The sequence below is a fragment of the Gorilla gorilla genome, chromosome 10 (genome assembly GCF_029281585.2).
Source record: "Gorilla gorilla gorilla isolate KB3781 chromosome 10, NHGRI_mGorGor1-v2.1_pri, whole genome shotgun sequence".
NCBI classification, from domain to species: Eukaryota; Metazoa; Chordata; class Mammalia; order Primates; family Hominidae; genus Gorilla; species Gorilla gorilla.
In genome coordinates this window covers 139,874,401-139,893,759 of record NC_073234.2, presented here as the reverse complement: position 1 = coordinate 139,893,759, position 19,359 = coordinate 139,874,401, and the positions used below count along the sequence as shown (strand labels likewise).

General features: G+C 58.0%; 1 protein-coding gene across 37 annotated transcripts in view; it reads left to right on the top strand.

The window, feature by feature from the left end:
- The window catches only part of NCOR2 (nuclear receptor corepressor 2), a 245,481-nt gene that overhangs the window by 128,063 nt on the left and 98,059 nt on the right, over positions 1-19,359 (top strand). For 32 of the 37 annotated variants that reach the window (XM_055358335.2, XM_055358347.2, XM_063694486.1 and 29 more), the window contains 5 exons: positions 3,769-3,835; positions 10,491-10,663; positions 11,588-11,681; positions 14,552-14,730; positions 18,879-18,933. In XM_055358335.2, coding sequence (XP_055214310.1) covers positions 3,769-3,835; positions 10,491-10,663; positions 11,588-11,681; positions 14,552-14,730; positions 18,879-18,933 — 568 coding nt within the window. The remainder of the gene's footprint in view (positions 1-3,768; positions 3,836-10,490; positions 10,664-11,587; positions 11,682-14,551; positions 14,731-18,878; positions 18,934-19,359) is intronic. The other 5 variants (XM_055358371.2, XM_055358370.2, XM_063694476.1 and 2 more) reach the window with 1 other exon arrangement.

Below are 19,359 nucleotides of genomic sequence, written 5' to 3'. Positions count from 1 at the left end.
ATTGTCAGTGTCACCTCTGTGAGAGCCCTCAACTGTGTCTTGCTCCCTGCTGTGTCCCCAGCACCTGGAACAGTGCCTGGCACATAGTAGATGCTCAGTAAACAGTTATCGAATAACAGAAGATGAGGCTGTGATGCCATAGATTTCAGATGAGGAAACTGAGGGCTTCTGAGGTGTGCTCAGAGACACCCTGTTATGAGATGAAGGGTGCTGGTCCTAGCCTGTGGGACTGAGGATCCCCGTGGCCCACCCTGGCCGGTGGGGGGCGGCCAGACTGAAGGAAGGTGGGGAGGCCCTGGCCAAGTCACCACCAGAATGACCCGGGGACTGAGGTGGATTCCAGGCCCTTGAGCCCCATGAGGCTTCACTCGTCCGTCAGAGCCTGGGGTTCCCTCCTTTTCCTGTTTCCAATGGGGCTGGGGTCCCAGGGGCTGGACATGGTGTGGCTCCCAGTCAGCAGCTTTGGAACTTTCGAGGGGGTTTGGACACTGCTGAGAATATGAAGAAGTTGGGGATCCCCTCCCCAGAAAAGCGGGTGCCACTGAATGCCATGGATTGGGGACAGACAGCAAGTTAAGGTGCACAGCAGGCTCCTCAGGTCGCTGTGGCCCCCCAGGCCCTGGGAGGCCAGCTGCAGCACCCTGCTTTGTGTGTTGGAGACCGTGGGGAGGGGCCTGGGAAGAGAAGAGGACGGTCCTGGGGTCTCGGTGCAGCAGTGGGTGGGGGTGTCTTCCAGCCCTCATGGCGTGGGCTCCAGAACCTCCCGCCTCTACTCTCCAGGGCTCCCTCCCTTTGCCTGTCTCAGGGTCCCTGTCCCCTTTCTTTGGGTCTTGTCTCTTTCCCTCTCCCCACTTCTCTCTCTTTCCCTCTCCTAGTTTCATCTTCCTCTGAGTCTCTGTCCCTTTCCTTTGGATCTTGTCTCTCTGTGACTGCCTCTCTCTCTCTCTCTGATCCTCTTTCTCATCTCTCTCACTGCAGTCTCATCTCTCAGTCTCATCTCCTGTCCATCTCCAGGTCTCTGTCCTTTCTTGGATCTCATCTGTCTGTCTATCTCCGTCTCTGTGTCTCCCCTTCTCCCAGTCTCTGTCTCTTTCTCACCTCTGTCTCCCTGTCTGTCTCCCTCTCTCTGGGTCCCTGTTTCCCTCTCTGGGTCTCTGTCTCCCACTCTCTCTCTCTGGGTCTCTGTTTCCCTCTTTCTCTGGGTCTCTGTCTCCCTCTCTCTGGGTCCCTGTTTCCCTCTCTGGGTCTCTGTCTCTCTCTCTCTCTCTCTGGATCTCTGTCTCCCTCTGTCTCTGGGTCTCTGTCTCTCTGGGTCTCTGTCTCCCTCTCTCTGGGTCTCTGTCTCTCTCTCTCTTTCTCTCTCTGGGTCTCTGTCTCCCTCTGTCTCTGGGTCTCTGTCTCTCTGTCTCTGGGTTTCTTTCTCCCTCTCTCTGGGTCTCTTGTCTCCCTCTGTCTCTGGGTCTCTGTCTCTCTCTGTCTCTGGGTTTCTTTCTCCCTCTCTCTGGGTCTCTGTCTCTCTGTCTCTGGGTTTCTTTCTCCCTCTCTCTGGGTCTCTGTCTCCCTCTGTCTCTGGGTCTCTGTCTCTCTCTGTCTCTGGGTTTCTTTCTCCCTCTCTCTGGGTCTCTGTCTCCCTCTCTCTGGGTCTCTGTGTCTCCCTCTGTCTCTGGGTCTCTGTCTCCCTCTGTCTCTGGGTCTCTGTCTCTCTCTCTCTGGGTCTCTGTCTCCCTCTGTCTCTGGGTCTCTGTGTCTCCCTCTGTCTCTGGGTCTTTGTCTCCCTCTGTCTCTGGGTTTCTGTGTCTCCCTCTGTCTCTGGGTCTCTGTGTCTCCCTCTGTCTCTGGGTCTCTGTCTCCCTCTCTCTGGGTCTCTGTGTCTCCCTCTGTCTCTGGGTCTCTGTCTCCCTCTGTCTCTGGGTCTCTGTCTCCCTCTGTCTCAGGGTCTCTGTCTCCCTCTGTCTCTGGGTCTCTGTCTCTCTCTGTCTCTGGGTCTCTGTCTCCCTCTGTCTCTGGGTCTCTGTCTCCCTCTGTCTCTGGGTCTCTGTGTCTCCCTCTGTCTCTGGGTCTCTGTCTCCCTCTGTCTCTGGGTCTCTGTCTCTCTCTCTCTGGGTCTCTGTCTCCCTCTGTCTCTGGGTCTCTGTCTCCCTCTGTCTCTGGGTCTCTGTCTCCCTCTGTCTCTGGGTCTCTGTCTCCCTCTGTCTCTGGGTCTCTGTCTCCCTCTCTCTGGGTCTCTGTGTCTCCCTCTGTCTCTGGGTCTCTGTGTCTCCCTCTGTCTCTGGGTCTCTGTCTCCCTCTGTCTCTGGGTCTCTGTCTCTCCTGTCTCTGGGTCTCTGTCTCCCTCTCTCTGGGTCTCTGTGTCTCTGTCTCTGGGTCTCTGTCTCCCTCTGTCTCTGGGTCTCTGTCTCCCTCTCTCTGGGTCTTCATCTCTCTCTCTCTGTCTCTCTGGGTCTCTGTCTCCCTCTGTCTCTGGGTCTCTGTCTCCCTCTCTCTGGGTCTCTGTGTCTCCCTCTGTCTCTGGGTCTCTGTCTCCCTCTGTCTCTGGGTCTCTGTCTCTCTCTCTCTGGGTCTCTGTCTCCCTCTGTCTCAGGGTCTCTGTGTCTCCCTCTGTCTCTGGGTCTTTGTCTCCCTCTGTCTCTGGGTCTCTGTGTCTCCCTCTGTCTCTGGGTTTCTGTGTCTCCCTCTGTCTCTGGGTCTCTGTCTCCCTCTGTCTCTGGGTCTCTGTGTCTCCCTCTGTCTCTGGGTCTCTGTCTCCCTCTGTCTCTGGGTCTCTGTCTCTCCTGTCTCTGGGTCTCTGTCTCCCTCTCTCTGGGTCTCTGTGTCTCTGTCTCTGGGTCTCTGTCTCGCTCTGTCTCTGGGTCTCTGTCTCCCTCTGTCTCTGGGTCTCTGTCTCCCTCTCTCTGGGTCTTCGTCTCTCTCTCTCTGTCTCTCTGGGTCTCTGTCTCCCTCTCTCTGGGTCTCCGTCTCTCTCTCTCTCTCTGGGTCTCTGTTTCCCTGTCTCTCTGGGTCTCCGTCTGTCTCTCTCTCTGGGTCTCTGTTTCCCTGTCTCTCTGGGTCTCTGTCTCCCTCTCTTTCTGGGTCTCTGTCTCCCTCTCTCTCTCTGAAACTCCTATCTCCCAGGACGTGCCTCCTTCTCTTGGAACCTGCAGTGGTGTGTGTAACCTGCTTGGTTGAGACCCCACGGGCCCTGCCCTGAAGTCTGAGACCACCCCCACCCCAGGGGTTTCCTGAAGTCCATGCCTGGTGGCCCCACCAGCTGCCCCACACTGCTTGTGTCCCTCCCCCCGCAGCAGGACTGGGTGTGCTGGAGGTCCGTGCACAGCACCTGGTTGGAGCCAACCCTGGGGCCCCGCAGGCCACACCCTGACACCCGGCCTGTGGGCGGCAGCAGGTCTCGGGGTCTCGGGCTCCATGGCCTGTATTCCTAGTTGGAGGCTGTGGCTGTTTCTCCGTGGCCATCTTTCCATGGGCAGGTGTGGCTGCCGGGGTGCATGTGGGCGGGGGCGGGAAGCCACAGGCCCCTCGGCTCTGGGAACCCTCTTGCCTGCACACTGGGCTCAACCTAAACGTTGGCGGGGGCTGCCTCGCGCGTGGGGGAGTAAGGATGCACGTTGGCAGCTCACAGGTCTCTCTGGGGATACAGTACGGGTGGGTCTCATCTCCCTGAGAACCAATAACGGGGCAAATTCGGGGCTCACTCTCAGCGAACAGGATGGCACGGGGTGCAGCGCCTGAGCCCGGCCGGGCTGACCTGTCTGCCGCTTCCCTCCTGCACAGAAACCAGGCGATGCGGAAGAAGCTAATCTTGTACTTCAAGAGGAGGAATCACGCTCGGAAACAATGGGTAAGTCCACACCGTGGCCCCCATCAGCTTTCCTTGAGATCTGGGGAGAATCGAGCGCACAGGGGGCCACACCTGCTGGGGCCCTGTCAGTTCCGCAGCTGTGTCCTCCCTGAGCGTCCAGGCTGCGGAGGAAAAGCCAAGGCCGGCCAGGAAAGGAGGAAAGACAACAGCTGCTTCCAGAAGGCCCCAGGGTGGGTGGGGGTGGGGGGCTCTATGGCCCCTCTTACAGCCTGGAAGGGAAGAAAGCAAAATGTTGGCCTGGAAAATTAGTTGCTAAGCCCTGGTCACGGGACCTGTCCTGGGCTTTTCAGGCAGAAAGAGAGGTTTTGGAGAGAGGTGGAGGATCAGGGTGGGCTGTGTGCCGGGCAGCAGGGGCCGCAGGGCGCACCCTTACAAATGAGCCTTTCCTGGTGCACTGGGCCCAGGTCCAGGCTCAGGGAAACTGAGACAGTGGACAAGCATTGAGCCCCCTTTCCCTGAGCCTGCATTTGTGGCCAGTGGCCTCATCCAAACAGAAAAGGATGCTGATTCCTGCTTCTCACTGTAGGCTGTGGATCTCAGCCCACGGCGGGGAGGCTGGGTCTGCCAGAGGCATGTGATGGTGGTTTCAGGCAGCCGTGGCCATCACCCATTCCCCGGGGGAGATCAGGGTTGAGTATTCTCCCAGCTGTCAGGGGAAGAAGCGCGGACTCAGATGGGCTTCAACAGGAAAGGAATGGCTGTAGCTGGAAATGTCTGTTGGGTGTAGATGGCAAGAATAGTCTTTCAACTCAAGTCTTGCCTTCATTTCATTTCATTACATTTCATTTCATTTTATTCATTTATTTATTTATTTTTGAGATGGAGTTTCGCTCTGTCACCCAGGTTGGAGTGCAGTGGCAGGATCTCTACTCACTGCAGCCTCTGCCTCTCGGGTTCAAGCAATTCTCCTGCCTCAGCCTCCCAAGTAGCTGGGACTACAGGTGCCCGCCACCAAGCCCGGCTAATTTTTGTATTTTTAGTAGAGAAGGTTTCACCACGTTGACCAGGCTGGTCTTGAACTCCTGACCTCAGGTGATGCACCCGCCTCAGCCTCCCAAAGCGCTGGGATTACAGGTGTGAGCACCGCGCCCGGCCCCTTCATTTCTGTGCAGTTTTTTCAACTCCGTATGTTAGAACATTGACAAACTGAACCTGGATTCCCATAGCAGGTGGGAGCCAGAGAGAGCTGTGCTTTCTCGGATGGTATCACAGATGCTCTGATTAGGCCAGGAGAGGGCCTGGGTCCTGTGAACCAGTGGCTGATGCCGGGGAGATGGAGCGAGGCTGCCTGGTTTTGGCTCATGGGACTTTCTCTACAGTTGGGGATGATGTCATTGACTCCACCTAAGCCACGGGGCTGCTAGGACATGGTAGGGAATGGGATAAGGCTGGGGAGGCCCTGAGAAGGTCCCCACCTGGGGAAGAGGCGGGCTGGATGGGGACTGCTGCCTTGGGATTCTTGGATAAGAGATGTGGCAAGGGCTGGGAACTAGGTTTGCTGGAGGGTGGAGGGGCTCCCCTCGTACCTGCAGCCCCCTGCCCCACCTCCTCCCTCTCTCAGCTGTGTTGGGGCAGGGCCTGCGAGGCAGCTCCCTGTATCCTTTCTGGGCCTCCAGAGAGGCCCTCCCAGGCGCGGGCCTGGCTCAGTCATGCCCAGCGCCTGTAGGTCTGTGGTACACAGTAGGTGATGACCAAGTCCTGCTTGAACTGAAATGGGCCGGGACAGGGTATTAGCTGATCCAGTGCCTTCGGGGCCTGGATGCCAGCAGTCACGGAGCACCTGCTGTGTGCGAGGCTCGCAGTTGCTGTGACACGGGCCCTGTCCTCAGACCTGCAGGCTGCAGGGACAGGTCGTGCGTAAGGACGAGGACGATGCCCACACACCCTGCCCTTCCGGTGCCTGTTGTGTTCCAGGCGCTCTTCTGAGTGCTCTCCATACATTAGGGCATTTAGTCCCGTGAGGTGGGCGCTTGGTCAGCCACATGTTTCAGATGAGGAAATCGAGGTACAGAGAGGTTAAGTAACTTGCCCTAGGTCACACAGCTGGGAAGTGGTGGAGCTGAGCTTTGAACCCAGACCACCTGGTTCCTGAGCCCACGCTCTGAACCCCCAAGGGGCAGTTCCGAGAGAGTCCAGGAGGGTGTGTGGGGTATGGTGGTGTGGTGAGCGGCCACATGGTGGGGCTGAGCAGTGCCTGGGGAGGGGGACCCTGGGCAGGCATGGGGTCCTGGGCAGGTGTGTGGGCACGTGGGGCCAGGTGAGGGGCTTAGCTGGGGCAGGAGGTCCTGGCTTTGGAAGGAGGGGCTGTGCTATATGGGAGGAGGGTCTTCCCTTGGCCCTGCCTGCCTGCCCTGGCCCCGAACTTGGTTGGGTACTAGAGGGAGGAGACACTTCCAGCCAGATGCTGGTGCCTGGGAAGCTGTGGGCAGCCCTCGGGACCCAAGCCCTGCTCATAGGTGAGGAGAGGTGGGCTGCCCAGCAGTGCCTTGCCCAGCTTCCTCAGACCCCCCACCTTGACTGGATGGTGCCCACAGGCACTTGGGCTGGTGCGAGAGGCTCTTGAAACGAGCGTCCAATCTGTTTATCAAGGTAAGAGATACCCACACAGGGCTGCCGGGTGCCCAGGAGTCACAGGCCAGGAAACAGACCAGTAATCCGGGGAGAAGAGCTTCACAGAGGGCTAGACTCTCGAGATGGGCTGGGGACCTCAGTGCTGAGGTGGGAATGACCAGAAAGGACTGGCTTTGTGCAGATCTGGTAGTCAGGGTGTCAGGCAGAGGGCATAGCAAGTGCAGAGGCCCTGAGGCAGGAACCAGCTTGGGACAGAACCTGGCAGGCCAGCAGCAGGAGCCAGGTCGCGTGGAAACATCTGCCCTCAGGCTAGGAGGGAACATTCAGGTTTTATTCCGAATGCAGTGGGACACCGAATTTATTCTTAATACATGTATTTGTAGTAAAGAATCCAAAGTCCTTATTCTAAGAAATTTGACAGAAGAGTACAAGGCACATCTATATACCCACCACCTAGAATCAGCCACGGTTACCATTGCCTTGTATTTGCTCTGTGTGTATAATATGAATATAAACATGTTTGTTGTTGCACTATTGGAAAATAGGTGCAGAGGTGCCGACCTTCACCCCTAATAAATACTCCCCCTGTCTCCTGCGAGGAAGGAAATCCTCTCATTTTCACCTAAAATGACTGCCAATTCAGCGCGATCTTGCCGCCTCCTTGACAGCCTCCCGTGGTTCCCCCCTTGGGGTGAAGGCTCCTCTCGGGAGGGCAGGAGAGGGTCTGATTTCCATTTAAAAGGATCGCTGCAGCTGCTGGAAGGAGCTCAGGCTGGAGGTGGAGTTGGGGTGGGCTTGAGTTCTTTAAAGATCGCCAGTGGCTCCTTGGGGGGTCTGTGGAGGGGTGGAGGGAGAAATTGGCTTATTTAAAGCTAGAGAAGAGGCAGGCAGAAACCAAGGACTTCCAAGAAGGGTCCAGTGTGGCTTTGTGGCCCATCTTAGGAGGGATGGAGACAAATTCAACACCCCCTGAAGCCGCGGTGGCGATTGGGATGGTCTCTTTGTTGTGGTGTAAGAAGCCGAAGTCCCTGACTTCATTGATTTCAGTAAGGCCTGGGGAGGGGGGCTTGGCCGAGAACTCTGATGTGCCTGCCTCACCCCCACTGGGGAGTCAGACCCCCCTCAGACCCTGGGACCCCCATACCTTAGCAGGTTCCTGGGGACCCCCACACCTCTTCCCAGAGAGCAGGGCCTTGTCCCTGTCATGGGATCCTCAGCACCAGCACAGCCCCCCAAGCCTGCCATATCTCCTGGGAAGCTGAGCTGGACCCTCTGGAGGCCCAGTTGGCTGAGAGGCTGGCTCAGTCTGTGGTCCCAGAGGCATGGCTGGCCTGCTTCTTCTCCCTAGTGGATTTGCGCTCCTAGCACCCTGCAGACTAGCTGGCGGGGGTGGGGGGCGGGAGAGGGATGGCTCCAGTCTTTCCCTGTGTGTGTGTGTGCGTGTGTGTGTGTGTGTGTGTGTGTGTGTGTGTGTGTGTGTGTGTGTGTGTAAGACAGAGAGAGGGAGGGAGGGAAGGGAGGAAGGGATCTGTTTCCTCCCCTGGCCAGTGGGTCCGCCCTTGTAGAAAAACGCCAGTGAGCATCTTCCCTGCTACCCAGGCCAGGCCGGAGCTGCCCGCCCTGCGCGTCCGAGGCAGGCCGAATGCACACCCAGCACAGTGGACATAAGCACAGGCTACAGCAGGTGGCACTGTGGTTAGACCCAGAGGGGGACTTCCTTGTTCTGAGCAGAAGGCAGAGCCCAGTGCTTGGGGCCATGGAGGTGTCTGGATGTCCCCTCAGGGACACTATTGCTGGAGGCCTTTGCCACCCATGCACTCCACAAGGGACCCAGCTAGAGCCGGGCCGTCTTGCCAGCGCCCTGCCGGCAACGTGGACAGGCTGAGGCCCCGCTGGCCAGTGGCCTGTTGGCTTCCGCCTGCTGGTCTGCACCAGTCACCACGTGACTTTCCTCTGCTGGCTTGAGGTGAGCTTTTCTCACCCATGAGCCTGGGGCCTCTTGGACCAGGGCCGAGGTGGCATGGGCTGGTTGTTGCCGTCCCTGCAGTCCCCATCCCTCACTGGGGCTGTCAGCAGCCACTGCCCCGAGCACGTGTGGCCGTTGTCTGTCACCAGAACCGCCTCTTGATCTCCAGCGCATTCCTGGCACAGCCTGCATGCATGGGGTTAGGTTCTGGGCCACCCAGCACCAGCCTGGCCACCTCGTGGGGACCGTCATGGTCACGGGGCTGTCGAGGATGGAGGGCACAGCTTGCCCTTGGTCAGCAGCTGAAATATGGGGTGGGGTGGGGTGGGGCTGAGGTGTCTGGGCTCCAGGACCAGAGAGGGGCTTTCTGATTGTGCCAAAGCACCAAGTGGGTGTTTGTGGAGGCTCCCAGACCACACCGTCTGTCCACCCCCAGCTGTTAGAGGTGGAGTCACTGGGGTTGTGTGGGTGGCTCGCCCTGCGTCCCCTTCCCCACCCCCACCCCCCGCCCCCCTCCGCCACTTGCTCAAGTCACCTTGGAGATGTGGAAGCCAGGCAGCTATGCTCTGGGCTGATTGGGGATCTCTTCTCAAAGGACATGCAGCAGGCAGCACTGTGGTTAGATGTGGAGAGGGACTTCCTTGTCTTGGAGGGAGGGCAGAGCCCCCTCTCTGGGAGCTGCTGGGGTCCTCACAGCTGGTCCTTGGGGTGAGGCTGGGGAATGAGGAACTGCTTGGAATGTGGTTTTCTTTGGAGGCTGCCCCTCCCCAGGGCTGACGGGCCCGCATGTTGTACAGCACAGCTTCCTGTGGTGTGGCAGTGGGCTCCATCCGGGCTGTCTGGTGCGGTCAGAGCCCCAGCCACATGTGGCTGCTGGACACTGGCAGCGTGGCTGGGGAGAACTAGAGCCCGACTCTTAAATTTTACTGGATTTGTGATTTCAGTTGAGCCACACGTGGCGGGTGGCTTCCATTTGGGACCAGGCCTCTGCAGAGGAGGCCAGGTCTGGGTGGCCGGTTCACCAGGAAGGGAGGTGACCGTGTCCTCAGGGGAAGTCTGTGGGTTTTCTTCAGGGGCCCCCGTCTGCTGGATATCCATGCAACTATGTGCGTGTCTTTCTGTTGTCTGCCTGTGTGATGTGTATGTGTCTGTTGTGTGTCTACACGTGTGACTCTGTGTATGTGTGTCCATCATGTCTGCCTGCGAGACCCTGTGTGTGCATCTGTTTGTCTGCCTGTGACTGTGTGTGTGTCTGTCATATGTCTGCCTGGATGACCGTGTGTGTGTGTCTGCCTGCCTGTGTGACTGACTGTGTGTCTGTCTGCCTGTGTGACCATCTGTGTGTCTGGCTGGCTGGCTGTGTGACTTATGTGCCTGTGTATGTATGTGTGTGTGTGTGTGTCTCTCTGTGTATCTGCCTATATGACTGTCTGTCTGCCTGTGTGACTGTGTATCTGTCTGTCTGTCTGCCTGTGTATCTGTCTGACTGTGTGTCTGCCATGTGACTGTCTGTGACTGTGTGTCTACTGTATGTGTACTGTGTGTCTGGGTGACTGCATGTGTGTATGTGACTGTGTGTGTCTGTGACTGCATGTGTGTCTGCCTGTGTGACTTGTGTGTGCCTTATGTATGTGTGCCTGTGTATATCTGTCTGACTGTATGTGTGTGTGCCTGTATGTGCATGTCTGTGTGACTTTGTGTATCTGTGTGTGTCTGTGACTGCATGTGTCTGCCTGTGTGACTTGTGTGTGCCTGTGTGTGTGCCTGTGTATATCTGTCTGACTGTGTGTGTGTGCCTGTATGTGCATGTCTGTGACTGTGTATCTGACTCTATGTGTGTTTGTGTGACTGCATTTGTGTGTGCCTGTGTGACTTGTATGTGCCTGTGTGCTTGTGTGCCTGTGTGTATCTGACTGTATGTGTGTGCCTGTATGTACGTATCTGTGTGGCTGTATCTGACTGTATGTGTGTGTGCCTGTGTGACTTTGTGTGTGTGTGCGCGCACCTGTGTGTCTGCCTGCATGTGAGTGGGCAGGGGCGAGGCGGCGGGTGCCAGGTGCAGGAGTATCTTCCGCAGTGCCCCCTGCGCTCTCCCAGGAGCAGAAGTTCTGCCAGCGCTATGACCAGCTCATGGAGGCCTGGGAGAAGAAGGTGGAGCGCATCGAGAACAACCCCCGGCGGCGGGCCAAGGAGAGCAAGGTGCGCGAGTACTACGAGAAGCAGTTCCCCGAGATCCGCAAGCAGCGCGAGCTGCAGGAGCGCATGCAGAGGTGAGCGGGGCCTGAGCCCAGCGCCCCCCACGTCAGGGCCCCCGATGTCAGGGCCCGGGGTCAGCTCCAGGCATCCTCAGTAGAGGTGGCCTGGCCAGGAAGGAACAGAACAGCACAGCAGCTTCTCAGGCCGGTGGCCGGGGCCCTACCACACCCTGGCATGTGTCACGTGGAGCCTCTTTGGCCTAATACTTACTTGGAACTTAAATACGTTTTGGGGACAAGCACTTCTTCCCGTGTGCCATAGCGTGCACCTGCCAGCTTCACTCATTTCTGGGGCCTGCACGACCCCTGAAGGCAGCTGAGTTTGAGATCCCTGGTGTGGGACAAAGGGGAGAGACGTGGCTAAGAGACCAGGCTGTCAGCCTCCCCCAGTGGCTGTGAGGACTGGGTGGGCCCCATGTGAGAGGTGCCTGGTGACAGGCAGCTGTGGTTCTATGGCCATTTTTCTTTGGATGCACAGATAAGGCGATTCATTGGTAATAATAACAACACCTTTCACCCTTAACTGAACTCACAAGCCATGTCTCATTAAGTTCCCCACAACAGCCCTAGGCAGCCGGGTGCCACTTTTGAATCCTTATATGACAGGGGAGGAAACTGAGGCACAGAGAGAAACACTTCGGCCCAGGGCCAAAGAGGCAGAGCTGGGCTTTGAACCCAGATCTTTGTAGCTGGGCTTTTCAGGGTGTTTTAGGAGAAAGGAGGGGACTAAGCTGCCCATGTCACAGGGTTTGGCCTTGCTGTGTTGGGGTGGGGGCTCCATGCCTCCCCAGGACCCCGGGTGTGGGGCCGGCCCCTCTGCTGGCCGCTGCCCACACTTCTCCTCTGGGGAGGGCGTGGGCTCAGGGCTGCGCCACAGGGGTCTGCTAGTGTCCCCGACCACCAAAAGGCCGGTCCTGAGTGTGTCCCCTTGGTCCCCAGCAGGGTGGGCCAGCGGGGCAGTGGGCTGTCCATGTCGGCTGCCCGCAGCGAGCACGAGGTGTCGGAGATCATCGATGGCCTCTCAGAGCAGGAGGTGAGTCCAGGCCCTGACTCTGGCCTCAGCTCCTTTTCCCTGGCATCACCCGTGAGGGTGCAGAGGCCCTAGCCAGAAACCACCTCCCGGGTGGTTTACGTCGAGGGGCTTTGCCACCGAAGCACGGGTGGAATCAAGGTGGGTATTGAGGTACCCGTCCCAGGCCTGCAGGGGCGAGCGGAGAGAGGGGTGTTAACGTGTGTGAGAGGGAGGGCGGCAGGACCCCCTGCAGGGAGGGCCCCAGCGCTCCCCCATCCAGATGCCACAACAGGGAGGGGGTTGGGGGACAAGGACCCTGCCTCTCACTCTTCCCATCTCCTGCCTCTCACTCTTCCCATCTCCTGCCTCTCACTCTTCCCATCTCCTGCCTCTCACTCTTCCCATCTCCTGCCTCCTTTTGGAACTTCCCATTGGCTGAGTCCAGCCAGAAGCCCAAGGGGCAGGAGTGCCTGTGGGTTCCAGGGTCAGCCTTCCGGGGTCCAGAGCCTGGCGGGGTGGGGGGAGCATGGCGCAGGCCGAAGAGTTCCCAGCATGCCAGCTGTCCACGCAGCCACGACCTTCTCGCAGGCACCTCAGCCCTCCTGGCTGGAGCAGGGCCGGTTTCCCCTCAGGCCTCTTTGGGGTGCCAGGACACCCTGGGGTCAGCCTAGGTGACCCTGGCTGCCGTCACTGGGGCCCACAGATGGCCAGGAAGCAGAGAGGCAGCCTTTTCTCCTGGGGAGGAAGTTGGTGTCAGCCTGTTCCCTCCCGGGTCCTGTGGGTCAGGTACCCATGATGACACTACCCCCTGCTCCTAACACCACGGCAGACACGAGGCAGCCACGGCACGTTTCTTCCTTCTGGGGACTTTTGTCCAGGGAGAGCTTTTGTCCAGATGGGAGATTATAGCCCTTCAGCTCAGCACAGCAGAGCCACGCATGGCTATTGAAATCAAAATTAATTAAAATGGGATAAAATTAGCAATTCAGTTCCTCGGTTGCATCTGACACATCTCAAGAGCTCGACAGCCACTTGTGGTTGGCAGCTCCCCTCCTGGGCGGAGCAGACAGCGAACACTTCCCTGGCTGCAGAGTGCTCTGTTGGACAACAGAACGCGCTGCCCTGCGATGCTGATGCTCAGATTAGACAGATGGAAGGGGCCCCGGGGAGGGGGCGGCTGGTTTAAGTAGCAGTTTCTCACCAGAGACTCTGATTCAGCTGGTCTGGGGCAGAGCCCAGGAATCCGCATTTTTACCCAGCCACCCACTTGATTCTGACGCAGGCAATCCAAAGATGAATCTGGCCATTAAAACATAATTTTTCATTTTAAAACTTCTCGTGGTACGTTTTTGTTTACAACAACATCCAGTTGACAGAAAACAGAGCTCAGAAAGCCATCGCATTGCACAGCCACAGGGCCTGGCCCTCGAAGGCTGGGCGCCGGAGCTGGGCCGTGTCAGCCTCTGTCTCACCGACGCTGTGCACTTATGGACATCCCGCAGAGAGGTTGGATGTGGGTTTAGTCTGCACTGGAAGGAGGAGGCCGGTGGCCCTCTCCTCTGCATTCCTCACCTGATGGCCAAGGGTGTGGTACCTGGGCTGATTGTTGCATGTACACACACACACACACACACACACACACACAGGCCACATGGGAATGCAGTCATCAGAGTCCTCAGGGACATCAAGGATGCTGTGTCCGGGGTGAAGGGTGGAAGTGGAATTTGGGACAGAAACTTCCCCAGCCACCCTGGGGTGACCTGAGGTTCCCCCGGGAGTGTGCAAGGGAGGGGGCTGGGCCGGAGGACAGGCACTTCCCATCCTTCTGGGAGCTTCCTGTGGTCAGAGCACATGGCCAGCATGGGAAGGACAGGAAGGCAGCTGTGGGAGGGCGGAGCAGAGGTCCTGCCTGTGGCCGTGCCGGGGGTCCTGCCATTATTACATCCCTGGGATACCTGAGGAAGGTCGCTGTTCCGTATCAGGGGTGTAGGGGACAGCTCCAAGGGTCTGGGAGACAGATGCCAGCCTCTTGGGGGGATTCTCTCCCACCCCGGGGGTCAGAGCTGTGCCCTGCACCCGACCTGACCCCCTGGCTGGGAGTCCTGCACATTGAGTGAAGAGGTTGGATGTGGGCGGCCGGGCAGCTGGATCGTTTGAACTGGCTGACCTTGGCTACGCGGAGTCCTCGCCTGCCTCCGGAGATGGGTAATTAATCGCCAGTAATTGGCTGGCTGTGAGATTTGGGGAAGTGAGCCCAGCTGAGTGGCGGCTCAGAGCCTCTTAATAGTCATCCCAGTGCATTAGGAGCGGCCGCCTGACTCCTGCCGCATGCAGGGCTGGGCAGGCCAGATCCCAGGTGGGCCTTCTGAAGGAGCGGGATGCCGGGAGGGGGCGTGTAGTGCGGGGGCAGGAAAGACCTCTCCACCAGCGAGGCGGCTGACCCTCTCTGTGCCCCTGGGCTGCCTGCATGCTGTGGGGCCAGCTGGACCCCAGGGCCCACTCTTGCCTGCGGAACCTGGAAGGCCGGCCTGTCTCCCGGGCTCCCTGGGCCCAGTTGGGCTGAGCATCCTTCCTGCAGTGCTTTATGGCGCTTGCATTTCCAAAGGGAAGATTCTTGGCTCCCCTCCCACTGCAGAGAAGGCGGCTGCTGCTCTCTGCATTGAATCTACAGTCCTGCCCACCATAAACCTGTCGGGGAGGCCTTTACATTCTCCCTTCCCCCAGCATGAGCTATTATTATTTTTAAACTCATCATTCTCCTTCTCGTCGGTTTCGCGTTTTCCCTGCTCTGGCGCAGAACATCCGTCCCCTCTGTGTCTTCCCTGGGTCCCCTGCGCCGGCCAGAGCACCTCGCCCCCGGGCCTCTGACCCTGCCCTCCGTTTCCCTGCAGAACCTGGAGAAGCAGATGCGCCAGCTGGCCGTGATCCCGCCCATGCTGTACGACGCCGACCAGCAGCGTATCAAGTTCATCAACATGAACGGGCTTATGGCCGACCCCATGAAGGTGTACAAAGACCGCCAGGTCATGAACATGTGGAGTGAGCAGGAGAAGGAGACCTTCCGGGAGAAGTGAGTCCTCCATCACCTGGCCTGGCCTCCCGGCCCCCCACCCCCATCCTGTTGAGGCCTGCGCTGTCTCCCGGCAGCCACCACAAATGAGCATGCCGGGGGGTGCTTAAAACTGCAGGGATTTACTCTCTCCTGGTTGTGGAGGCCGGAAGTCCAAATCCTGGTGTCGGTGGGGTTGGTTCTTTCTGGGGGCCGTAAGGGAGAGCCTGTCCCCGACCTCTTCCCAGCTGGTGCTGCCAGCGTCCTTGGCCTTCCGGGGCTTCTAGATGCATCCTTCCATGCTCTGCCTTTGACCCCACATGACCTTTGTCTCTGTGCTTCTCCTTTTCTTATAAGGACACCCGTCACACTGAATTTAGGGTCTAACCTAACCCAATACAACCTCACTTTAACTAATTACATCTGGAAAGACCCTGTTTCCAAATAAGGCCGCATTCTGAGGTTCTGGGTGGCCATGAATTTTAAGAGGACACACTTCAACATGGTACAAAGTGTAAGGGCGGCTGGATGTAAGACGGGGCACTGCAAGTCGGAAGAACAAGGCAGGAGGGACTTAGAGGCTGGGCCGCAGCCTTGGGCAGGGCGGCAGCTGCCCAGTGGCTTTTGGTGGTTTCTATTTTGTTTTGTCTTTGACGGTAGCTGCTGGCTGAGTGGGTTCGTGATCCCATCACTGTGCCTGTGTCTTCTCAGCTTCATGCATTTTCCCCCTCCTGTCCCTTATGACAGCTCAGCCAGGCCCACCCCAGTACACAGCTGATGACACGGAGGCTCAGAGAGGTTCAGACAGTGCACAAAGGCCACACAGCATGCACACAATGGAGGCAGGGTTCAGACTCCTTCAGCTGGAATGGAGAGGCTGTGTAGGGAATGGTTTGTGAATGGGGCCAGGGAGGGGAGCTGTGCAGAGCAGAGACGGGAGTCGAGTTCTCTCAAAAGCTGTGCCTGAGGGGGCGAAACCCCACAGTGAGGATCTGCGATGTGACATCCAGGCAGAAGGAGACCTCCATCCCTGGCCCGGGGTCCCCAGAGGAGATGGTGGGCCCTGCTGAGCCACCCCACGCCTTAGGGACAGTGTGCTATAATTCCGGGGAGTCTAATCTTTTGGATTCCCCAGGCCACACTGGAAGAAGAAATGTCTTGGGCCACACAGAAAATACACTAACATTAGTGATACATGATGAGCTAAAAAAAAAATCACAAAAAAAACTCATAAGCTTTTTTTTTCTTTTTTTCTTTCTTCTTTTCAAGACAGAGTTTCGTTCTGTCGCCCAGGTTGGAGTACAATGGCACAATCTCTGCTCACTGCAAGCTCTGCCTCCCGGGTTCACGCCATTCTCCTGCCTCAGCCTCCTGAGTAGCTGGGACTACAGGCGGCCGCCACCATGCCCAGCTAATTTTTGTGTTTTTAGTAGAGATGGGGTTTCACCATGTTAGCCAGGATGGTCTCGATCTCCTGACCTCGTGATCTGCCTGCCTCGGCCTCCCAAAGTGCTGGGATTACAGGCGTGAGCCACCGCGCCTGGCCAAAAATCTCATAAGGTTTAAAGAAAGTTTACGAATTTGTATTGGGCCACATTGAAAGCCGTCCTGGGCTGCATGTGGCCTGTGGGTTGGACAAGCTTGCTCTAATCACTTGCACGTAGAGGGCTGGGTTCCCTGCCCAGGACATACAGCACCTCCTCAGGACCTCAGAGCTCTGGGAGGCAGGAGAGTGGGAAACTAAGGTGTGGACGGAGGCCTCAGTGCTTGGCCAGGAGGGGACGCAGGGAAGAGACTTTGTCACTGCCCGACGTTCACCCGGCAGGCTACTGAGCTGCCTTGGGGAAGACCCTGCCTCTGGACAAGAGCTTCCTCCAAAGCAATGACACTCCTTCCCCAGTGCCCTGGGCTTTGGTCCAGGGTTGTGGCCCCAAAGAGGTGCCAGGCAGGACCTAAGGGATGGGGTGACTCTGGGTCCCTGGCAGGGGTGAGTGGACCCGCAAGTGCAGATACCGAACTCAGAAAGGACACAGTGGCTATCCAGGAGGGTCTTTGGTGGAAAACATTTTTTAAGAGTAGCTTTTATGGAAATATTTTTATGGAAAACATTTTTTAAGAGTAGCTTTTATGGAAATATTTTTATGGAAAACATTTTTTAAGAGTAGCTTTTATTATGGAAATGTTGAAACGTCCATAAGAATAGAGGGGTGGGGTAATGAGCCTTGGAGTGCCCACAGCACCGAGTGAGTGGTCCTCCACAGGAAACAGCGCTTGGTTCCTGAGCAGGAATACTCGGTTACTTAATGGCTCGTGCCTGCAGCCTCACCATAGCAGGCACGATCTTTCTACGTCAAATCAAAGTCTCTGTCGAATGCTTCTTACAGTTTTGAACGAGGGAGGTGATGGTGGGACGGTCACGGGTGTTAAGAATTACTGAATTACTGTTGCGTTTGAGATTCACGTTCCCCCTGGTAGGCATGATGTTTTAGTGTATGTATTTTTTCTGAAATACAAAAAAAAAAGGTGTTCTGGGGGACTTTCTGCGGCTTCAGCCTTTCGGAAGATCTCACGTGGCTCTGCAGGTCTGATAGTGTCACCCTCTGTTAATTCAGTAACCGAAGGGCGGGGGACCCAGGCTGGGCTGCTGTCTGCTGGCCTGTGGGGCTGGCGTAACTTCCATCCTGTGTGAGCCGCAACTTGGCCACTTGCATGCCTCAAGGACTGTGGGCTTGGTTTGAGGTCTCATGTGCAGAGGAATTGATAGCACTCGGGGCTTTGAAAATCACCTACTGACGGCATGGGGCTCCACCACGTGCTGGCCATGTGACCATTCCCCCTCTGAACCTCAATTTCCTCGTCTGTAAAATGGGTATAGCGACAGGGCCTCCCTTGTGAGGTGTGCAGGGCATAGGAAACTTTTAATAAACGTCTTCCAGGGGTGCAAGTGAAGTATTGGGGGAGGGGAACAGGGGACCTAGGAGATTCCCAAGTTTGATTCCTGGTCTCTTGAGAGCCCCCACTGTGCCTGGGGAAACCCCGTGGGAGGGGTTTGCAGGGAAGGAAATGTCACTGGGACAAGGAGAGAGAGCGGAGAGGAAAGGACTCTCCCTACCTGGAAGAGAAGGGCTTTAGGATGGCTCCGGCCTTGCCAGCCGCCCGAGGCAGGATCCCAGGCCAGGGAAGCCTGCCATTCCTCACTGCGCCGCTTCCACTGGGAAGAGAGCAGAGACTGTTCAGGATCCTCGGGTGTCTGGCTGGGAAGCAGGCGCGGGGCCTGCTGGCCTCTTGCCCAGCCATCTGGAGGGCCAGGCAGGTCGGGCACTGGTGCTCACTCAGCCTCCCTCCGTGGGAGCCCACAGTCCAGCCTCGCTAGCAGCCAGCCGCTGCTCTCCCTGCGAAGGCCGTGGGGCTGTGGCACGTCGCCGGGACGCCTGGGCCTGGGGCCAGGGACTCCACCCAGCACCCCTGGGGTGGAGCAGGCATTGACCCACATCCCTGCCCCCACCATGCTCCCGCTCCTTTGGCCCTCACATTTCAGCCTGGGCCCAGTGGTTTCCCAGTAATTCTCCTGGCTACGCAGGAAGCCAGTTGGGACAGTGCCAGCGCCCCGCCACCGCCCTCCGACTTAAGTCCATGCTTGCCGCCTCCTTGGCTGGCCAGCCCCCTCCTGCTGCCCCACGGGCACTCAGAGCCTCTGCTCCCAGCTCTCCTGGGGAGGCCCAGCAGCCTGGTGAGCTATGACCCCGCTGGTGGGGCCCTGCCATGTTCCCAAGCAGACCCTGTGTGGGCCGGGTGAGGCCCTGCTTCCCAGATCCAGCTGGAGAGAGAAACAAAAGCGGATTTTAAAGGGGGGGGAACCCCACCAAAGAGCTGCATGTCGTGTCCTCATTTTTCCTGGAAGCCGCCTCCAGCAGGACAAACAAATATATTTTCAAAGGCGCTAAAGCCAGTGACTCACTCCAAGAAACGCCCTCTCTTACCCCTGGGTCCCCACCCCTCCCGTCTGCCGCAGCAGCCCTTCCCACACCCCCCTGGGCTTAATTGCTCCAAGTGGGGCGGTGCCCGCCAGGCCGGGCCAGTGGGGATGGCAGGCGCCTGGGAGCCGATCGGCCGCCCCGCAGGAAAGCCCCCCTCGGCCAGGTCTCACGCCCACCCTTCTCGTCCTGCAGGTTCATGCAGCATCCCAAGAACTTTGGCCTGATCGCATCATTCCTGGAGAGGAAGGTGAGTCGCTGCCCGCCCCATACCCCTTCGGTCTCCACCTCCGTGGGCAACTGCGTGGACTCAGGGGGGAGGCCCTCCCTCCCTGCCCACAAGGCCCTGGCCTGCCTGGCCCCTTGCTCCAGCTGCCATGCTCCCCTCCTCCCTCCCTCCCTTCCTTCCATCTGGGAGATAGATCAGTGCAGGCCCCGCCCTGGCCTCCTGGGCCCATGGAGGAGGAGCCTCAGGTTGCTGAGCACCTGGGAATCCCGAGAACCCCAGGGAGAGCTGCACGGCCAGGCTTCCTGGAGCCCCGTGTGCCCAACGGGTCTCCTGCCAGCTCCTCAAAGGCCACGTGGAGCGTCCTTGCAAACTGGGGGTGGATTCTGGAAGCACTACCATGCCTGGCATCCCAGTGAAGTTTTCGTAGGCAGGAGTGGCGTGCCTCAA